Source organism: Ovis aries, chromosome 7 (genome assembly GCF_016772045.2).
Source record: "Ovis aries strain OAR_USU_Benz2616 breed Rambouillet chromosome 7, ARS-UI_Ramb_v3.0, whole genome shotgun sequence".
NCBI lineage: Eukaryota > Metazoa > Chordata > Mammalia > Artiodactyla > Bovidae > Ovis > Ovis aries.
Window position 1 is genome coordinate 82701543 of NC_056060.1, and position 8634 is coordinate 82710176.

At 44.2% G+C, this 8634-nt stretch overlaps 1 protein-coding gene across 3 annotated transcripts in view; it reads left to right on the plus strand.

Annotated features, from left to right (window-relative positions):
• Positions 1–322: 322 nt before the first annotated feature.
• Positions 323–8634, plus strand: part of PSEN1 (presenilin 1) — a 72853-nt gene continuing 64541 nt past the window's right edge. The window contains exons 1-2 of one of the 3 annotated variants that reach the window (XM_012181995.4): positions 323–440; positions 8492–8631. In XM_012181995.4, coding sequence (XP_012037385.1) covers positions 8545–8631 — 87 coding nt within the window. In that variant the 5' untranslated portion in view covers positions 323–440; positions 8492–8544. Of the gene's footprint in view, positions 690–8491; positions 8632–8634 lie in introns of all 3 variants that reach the window. The other 2 variants (XM_042252728.2, XM_012181996.5) reach the window with 2 other exon arrangements.

The window sequence follows — 8634 nt, forward strand, 5'->3', positions numbered from 1 at the left end:
ACTATCACTTGTAGTCCGGGAGAAGCACACACTAGGTCTAGTTTACGTAGCCATCTAGATCCTCAGCTCAGGGGCAGCGTCTAATCTGATAACCTCCTCCTCGCGCTGGCGGCCACGGGTATGGAGGTTGGTGAGCCAGGGCCGGGGTCAGAAGCTGGACTAGAGCACCAGGTCCCCCGCCTCAATCGCCACCACCGGAAGCTCCGCCTCCCCCCCGGGGGCCCGCCCCTCCGCCGCTGGGGCCCCTCCAAGGCCACGCCCCTCGGCGGGCGGGTCACCAACGACGCCCGGGCCGGAAGTGACGACACCGGTGAAGCCTTTTGGGTGGGGCCTGGGTCATCAGCACCAAAGGCCGCGATTTCACATCGGAAACAAAACAGCGGATGCTCGGGAAGGAACCTCGGCTGCTAGGGTCCGGTGGTGGTGGCGACGAGGAAAGGGTAAGTGCCCGAAGGGGAGTTGGGGGTGACAGAACACACCTCACATCCGGTTCCAGTACGGGCGGCTGCGGGCAGGGCCGGGCCCTTTGTCGCCGTCCGGGCCGCGGAGCCGGTGTCCTCGAGGATGAGGCGCGGGGCGCGGTCTGGCGGGGAGCGAGGAACCCCATGTGGGGAACCAGGAGGGGCGCCGGTTTCTCGGGCGCAGGGCGCGGCGCGCAGTCCGGTTGAAGAGAGTCCCCCTCAGCCTTGGTATGGAAGTGCTGGTTTCCCGAAGACAGCTCTGGGCGCAGGTGCTTTGGGCGGGGATTGACCGTCTTGCCTGGAGTTGAAGCGAGAGAAAAGAGGAAGCGCCTTTCGCTGGGTCTTGTTAAGCAACTGGTGAAACTCCACGCCTCGTCCCCTGAGTGTGTCCTTGTCCAGGGGAAGCGAGTGGCACTCGGCTAATTTCCTTCTGAGTTCGAGGCGGAAAACACCGGGGTCTGATGCTTTTGCCTTAATCTGGACTGTCGCGAGGCTTTGTCCAGTGCTTTGCCTGTATTTTAGATAGTTGGCTTTTTGATCCCGCAGATTCCTTTCAAATAAGTATCTGCTTCTCTGGTAGAAAAGTCAACTTAATGATTTTACAAGGGTTGTTTGCCTGCTTTGGGCAAGAGGAATAAAGCGTTCAAGGTTTACTGTGGGAGATAAGAATGGCATGGAAACCACTATATGGCAGAGCACGTTGTAAAGTCATAAGTATTCTCTCAAGTTAGAGGCAGGTGGAGATTACATCTCGTTAACAGCATCTTGTTACTTGAGTTATGTTTCACCATGGAAAGGTTTTCACCCTCGGAGTTGAATTGAGGAGGGCATTATATCAGAGGGTGTACTACGAAGAGCGGTACTCTGGATCCGAAGCGTCCGGTACCCGGTGTGCGCTTTAAATCACTCTTATGAAGGAGGATAAAAACAGGAACGAGATTGGGAGCCGATTGCGTTTGGCTGATTCAGTCACCTGCCAAAGCCAGTTTCAATTCTCCTTTAACTCATTTACAGAGTTCTGCCAACGTAAGCCCCCTCCCACCTCCATTTAGTAACAAGCCTTTAACAGTGAAAAAGAAGCTTATTTATTGAGTGCATGGATTTCCTCCCTCCTCTCTCCAGAGAAAAGTAGATGATAGAAGCGGCATCTGTCATCTGTTTTTACATTCGTCTGCTCATCTTCCTTGGGTAAATAAGTTATCACAACTCTGGACATACTTTCCTCTGCGTGGATATGGTCTGGTGCTGAATTTTAAGTTAGTGGCTGCCTCTGGTTCTAGACTGCTGCGTGAATTTCCATTTGGGGAGAACTGGAGGATTGGAGTTGGTCTCTGAGAATCATTCCAGCAGGAAAGATAGAAAGTTTGTCTGTCAGCAAGGCTTTTGTGGTCCCCTTCCCCTCCCTCACAAAGGGATCCAGGTTCCCTTTGCTGCTGCTTTACCTCAGATTTCAGGGGGAGACTTGTTTCTTTTGGATGTATTCTGAAAAATTAATAGTGCCTCTCCTTTGTGTGATCAATTCCAGGCAGATTTGGAAGGTGTTTTGAGCTTTGCTCTTAAGTTTTGTGACAGAAGGTCTAGAATGAGTGAGAAATTTGAGGTGACTTTTGCACGAACCGGGTGGGATATAATGAAAATTTGGCCTTTGGTGGTGACAGAGGCTTAGAAAGGAGGAAAAGTATGAAGAGGATATGACTGGCCAATTGAGAAGCAAGGAGTAAAATGTGAAGTTGACTAGGAGGCTTTGTTTAGAAAACGGGGGAAACAATCAAAGGAATAAGAAAGCTAGGAGCAAAGGAGAGTCTGGATGAGGAGAAATCGGTTTGGAAGTATCACTTTTCAAGTGCCAGTAGTTGAAATATCCCGTGGACAGGCCTGGAGCTGTAAACATGCGTCCCTTAAATAGCCTTACCAGTTGATTTTGGAACAATGGAGGAGAAGCCTGAGAAAAGGAGGGGGACAAGGAGGCCCAGGCAGAGCCTAGGAACACTTATAATGAGAGGGTGGAAAAGGATAAGGAACCAGCTGAGGGGAATGAGTGGTGGGAGGAGAACCTCCACTATGCAGTGTCACTAAACTGAGGACGGGAGGGAAGCTTCAGGAAGGAAAAGGTTGTCAGGGATTTTCAGTATTAAGCCTGTTTGTCGGAGAAAGAACTGAAGCTTTAGAGCAGCACTGTCCAATAGAAACATCACGTGAGAGCTACAAAGGTCAGTTTTAAGTTTTCTGATGAGCAAATTTTTTAAAGATAGCAGTAGGTGAAATTAATTTGAATAATATATTTTATATAACTCAGTACAGCTAAATAATTTTATTTCAACATGTTATTAATGTAAAAACATTCTTCTCTGTCTTCCCCTCTAGATAGTAAGCGCCTTAAGTGACCAGAAGCATCATCGGATGCACTAGCACCCCTCGTACCTACCACAGTGTGTGGTTGTGTAGAAGAATCCCAACAAGTGTTTGTTGATTAAAGGGTATTAATGTTTGACTATGCCTTGTACAGTTCCTTAAGGTGATCTAATCGAACAAGAGAATGCATTGCTGAGAATAGTCAATGATTTACAAATTAACTGTGAATAGTCTTTTTCTTTGTTAAAGATTAGTTGTGTTCTGCCATTTCCACAACAAATTTTCCACAATGACTCATTGTAATTACATCTTCCAGTAAAGTTACTGAAATGAAATTTGAGAGGAAAAGAATCTCTTTAACTATATAAGTAATAATACAGGACCATGGTCCCATATCCACAGTTCGCAAATCCAAAAGCTCCTAAATCATTTGACAGCAAACTCTAACCAGAACCTCTTTATGCATTTGCCTCTTGTTGCAGTGTGGGAGACCTGAGTTCGATCCCTGGGTTGAGAAGATCCCCTGGAGAAGGGAAAGGCTACCCACTCCATTTTTCTGGCCTGGAGAATTCCATGGACTGTATAGTCCATGGGGTCGCAAAGAGTCGGACACGACGGAGCGACTTACACTTTGAACTTTACAAAATCCAAAAAATATATAAATTCTAAACCTGTTTGGTCCTGAGGGTTTCAGATAAAGGATTTTACGTTTTTGTCTTTGTTCATTTTTTATTGCACCTTCTGAGCCCACACAACCATTATTATTTAAAGACAACCATGATAACTCTACATAGTAGACCTCCCCCAAACTCAGTGCCTTAGAGCGGTAGCTCTCACTCTTCTTAAAGGTGACAGCTACGGCAGTTCTGCTTTGCCCTTCTTGTTCTGGGCCCCAGGCTGAAGGGGCAGTGGCTACCCAGATAAGTTCTTGAGGGGACAGCAGAAGTACAGGAAGACAGGGCCCCCTGCACAAGCACAGTTTTAACTGTTTGTGCCGCATCTGCCAAGATTCCGTGACCAAAGGAAGTTGTCCGGTTGAGCCCAAAGGCATGGAGTGGGCAGTAGACTGCACTCACCTTGAGGTCAAAGCAACTCACAGAACCAAGCTCAACATCCTTTCATGGGCATGTTGGGGGAGGGAGTGAATATATGCTGAATAATCATCTAATCTGCCACAAATGGTTCACAGTAGAGTGGGAAGGAAAGAAGCAGAGGGGAAAAATCACCAAATTAGATGTATCACTATGCTTGGTCTTTTTAGGGCCTGTCACTTTCACGAAGCCTCTTGTGGGACTGGGGAGATTGTTTGCTCCCTAATCTCTTAAAATTGAGAGTCTTTCTAGGCTGTATTCCTGACGTTTTAGATTAATTTTAAGTTATTAATTTTAGTTTGTTACCTTGGGATGTAGTGAGAGACAGAAACATACTTTTCTGTTGGTATGTCCCTAAATGAATTTTTAATCAGCTGCTTTTTGGGATTTCAAGCATTGGTCCTGTGATACTTTTTAAAGTGCTGATGGATGGAAGGTTTTCTGGTTAGATAGATTTTTCTGCTCAGCACATCTAAACTTCAAGATTATCTGTATTCTCCTGGGGCTTTTAGTCTTTGTGTATAATAGAAAGAAATTACAGCTGCCCATCAGAAAAGGATTTCTTTTTCCTTTTATCTGATTGAGCAAGTGTTTTGAAAAAAAGGAAATGAATAGCAGTGAATTCAAGTGTTGTGCTTTATCAGCCTCAGAAAATCTTTAGCAGATGGCCAGAGAGAGAAAACACCAAAGTCTACTTACATCCCTACTCCCACTCCCTCTGCAATTCAGGTCATGTGAAAGATCCTCACTTCCCAACAACTGCCTTTTCTTGTTCTCAGGGCACTGTTCGTAATGTTATAAGGTCCAGTAGTGTCTTTTTGCCACGCTGCTGGGACAGTGGGTCATTGGCCTTCTCCATGCAGTCATCAATTGTTTTCAGCTGTTACTGGCCCGGAATCAAATCTGGCTTTGCCTGCCCCTTTGTACCAACAATGTTTGTTTGTTCTCCAGGCCTGACTGGAGACCTAGCTAGCCCTGTTGCCTACCTCCACTTCCTCCTGCTGCTGCTGCTAAGTCACTTCAGTCGTGACTCTGTGAGAACCCATAGACAGCAGCCCAGCAGGCTCCCGTCCCTGGGATTCTGCAGGCAAAAACACTGGAGTGGGTTGCCATTTCCTTCTCCAGTGCATGAAAGTGAAAAGTGAAAGGGAAGTCACTCAGTCGTGTCCGACTTCGCGACCCCATGGAGACTGCAGCCTACCAGGCTCCTCTGTCCATGGGATTTTCCAGGCAAGAGTACTGGAGTGGGGTGCCATCACTCCAGATGTGTCTTAAATACAGTTGTCCTTTGGTGGGGGGCGGGGATGGAGGACAAGTGCTTTCAGAACTCCCACCAGGCCCCACCCCATGGCTAACAGAATCCTTGGGTGCTGAAGTCCTTTATATAAAATGACATAATATTTTCATATAATCTATACACATTCTCCTGTACACTTTAGATTATCTCTAGATTACTTATAATACCTAATATGAATGAAAACACCTTTTCCAGTCCTGTGGCTACTGCTGAGTTTTCAAATTTGCTGACATGTCGACTGCAGCACTTTCACAGCATCATCTTTTAGAATTTTAAATAGCTCACCTGGAGTTCCATCACCTCCACTGGCTTTGTTCATAGTAATGCTTCCTATGGCCCACTTGACTTCACACTCCAGAATGTCTGGGTCTTGGTGAGTGACCACATCATCATGGTTTTCTGGATCATTAAGACTTTCTTGTATAATGTTTCTGTGTATTCTTGCCATCTCTTCTTAATCTCTTCTTTAGGTCTTTTCTGTCCTTTATCATGCCCATCCTTGCATGAAATGTTCCTCTGATATCTCCAGTTTTCTTGAAGAGATCTCTAGTCTTTACTGTTCTACTGTTTTCCTCTTATTTCTTTGTGTTGTTCATTTAAGAAGGCCGCCTTATCTCTTGCTATTCTCTGGAACTCTGCATTCAATTGGGTATATCTTTTTCTTATTTGCCTTTCACTTCTCAATTAGTCAACTTTTAAAAATCTAGAAGCATAGGTCAGAACATTTGCTTTCCGTACTTTGAGAATATAATTGTTCTGCTGGAATCCACCTCCCTTTTGGGTAAGCTAGCATACATGTTGTCAAACCCTAAATATAGGTTTCAGTTCAGTTCAGTCACTCAGTCGTGTCTGACTCTTTGCGACCCCAGGAATCGCAGCACGCCAGGCCTCCCTGTCCATCGCCAACTCCCAGAGTTCACCCAGACTCACGTCCATCGAGTCTGTGATGCCATCCAGCCATCTCATTCTCTGTCATCCCCTTCTCCTCCTGCCCCCAATCCCTCCCAGCATCAGAGTCTTTTCCAATGAGTCAACTCTTCACATGAGGTGGCCAAAGTACTGGAGCTTCAGCTTTAGCATCATTCCTTCCAAAGAAATCCCAGGGCTGATCTCCTTCAGAATGGACTGGTTGGATCTCCTTGCAGTCCAAGGGATTCTCAAGAGTCTTCTCCAACACCATAGTTCAAAAGCATCAATTCTTTGACGCTCAGCCTTCTTCACAGTCCAACTCTCACATCCATACATGACCACAGGAAAAACCATAGCCTTGACTAGACGGACCTTAGTCGGCAAAGTAATGTCTCTGCTTTTGAATATACTATCTAGGTTGGTCATAACTTTTCTTCCAAGGGGTAAGTGTCTTTTAATTTCATGGCTGCAGTCACCATCTGCAGTGATTGTGGAGCCCCCCAGAATAAAGTCTGACACTGTTTCCACTGTTTCCCCATCTGTTTCCCATGAAGTGATGGGATCGGATGTCATGATCTTTGTTTTCTGAATGTTGAGCTTTAAGCCAGCTTTTTCACTCTCCTCTTTCACTTTCATCAAGAAGCTTTTGAGTTCCTCTTCACTTTCTGCCATACTGGTGGTGTCATCTGCATATCTGAGGTTATTGATATTTCTCCCAGAATATAGGTTTACACCTTCAAAAATCTATTTGACTTTCCAAATAGAAGTATATAGGAATGTGCACAGGTCATAGGTATAGAGCTCAGAGGATTTTCAGATTGACATCTCTGTGTAACTAGCACCCAGATCAAGAAACAAACATTACCAATAACTCCAGAAGCTTCCTGTGTACCCCCTTCTGGTGATCAGTTCCCATGAAAGTAGCCATTGAGTCTGCTGTTAATTTTAATTCATTTTATTTTTAAAATAATTTTATTCATTTTCTTAAAACAAATTAATATATATTTTAAACAGAATTGTCTCATTATATAATTACATCTTTTTTAGTTGATATTAATTTACAATCTTTTGCTCTCACGCCGGCTTACTATGGGCACATAGCAGGTTGGAAGGGAGGTGAAAAGCGGGCACAGTATTTAAAAGCATGTAGGATAGGGACTTCCCTGGTGGTCCCGTGGTTAAGTAGTTGTGCCTTCACTGCAGGTGGCATGGTTTTGATCCCTGGTGGGAGTATTCAGACCCCAATGCCTCATGACATGGCCCCCCCAAAAAATACATGGGATAGAAAGGAAAGCATACCTTGTTTATGAATTTGTCATGATTTAAATGATCCAAATAGAGGTGATAAGGATTAATTGGAAGTCAGTACCTTTACTAGAGGAAAAAGTTGTTTTATGTGGTTTTTTAATTTAAGAAATCATTAGAATAAGAAAGCAGAATAATATTTAGAAGATAGAAGATCCTGAAATGAAATGACATTGACAGCATACTTTCATTTAAGTATGTACATGGTAATGTTTTAGACACTTTAAATGAATTAGAGTATTGCTTAGGTGTGCAAACAATTTTTTTTCCTTCTGTATTTCTGAAGACTTTCAATGGAAAGCAAAGTTGAAGTCCTAAGAAATTGGTCGATGGACATTCAGGTACCTAGACAGGCACATGGGAGGGTAAAGTCCGGGAGATGGAGTAATGTGTGTGAGCAAGGCTGTGCGAGGAGGCAGAGGAGAGGCTGGGGGTCAGGCGTCTGTGGTTTTGGTCTTGGTCTGCCCAGTTTAATGCTTTTAAGCAAGTCACTGAACTTGGGTCCCCTTCTGTTTTTGTAAAATAAATATGTTACCTAGTTCTTCTGCCTTAGAGCATTGTGGTAAAGGAAAAAATGAGATGATAAAAAGAAATTAAAAGCACAAAACATAATTTTATGGTGATATAAATTAAGGTGGATCGGAAAAGGAACGTTGACAAGAACATTCTTTAAGATCATTTAGCACCCTTTGCTCTAGATCTGAAATCATTAGATATGATAGTGATTGAAAATATTTGGTTTCTCACGTAGATCTACTCATTACCAAGAAGTAACTTGAGCTGACAAGTTTGTCAGCTGAAGGTCTTGGCATAATAATGCATTTCTGGTTTACAAATTAGTCTTGTAAGTGTTTAATTGATGTGAATGGATTTACTAGAACTTAACCAACTCTTGGTAACCCAGTAAAATCTGTTCCAGACCTAATCCAGGAGCCAGCAAGTGACAGCAGCCTGTGAGGTCCTTAGAAATCTTGGCCTGGAGGAAAACACATGAAAGAAAGTCATTTGTGAAAGTGTTTCAGAATAAACGTATAATTGTAATGCACAAAAGATTGTTTTCTTTTTCCCTTTTTCAGAACCCCAGGAGGCTCTGTTTTCTGTGGAAAAGTTTATCTGTACAATTGCTCCAATGACAGAGTTACCCGCTCCCTTGTCCTACTTCCAGAATGCACAGATGTCCGAGGACAACCACCTGAGCAGTACTGTACGTAGCCAGGTA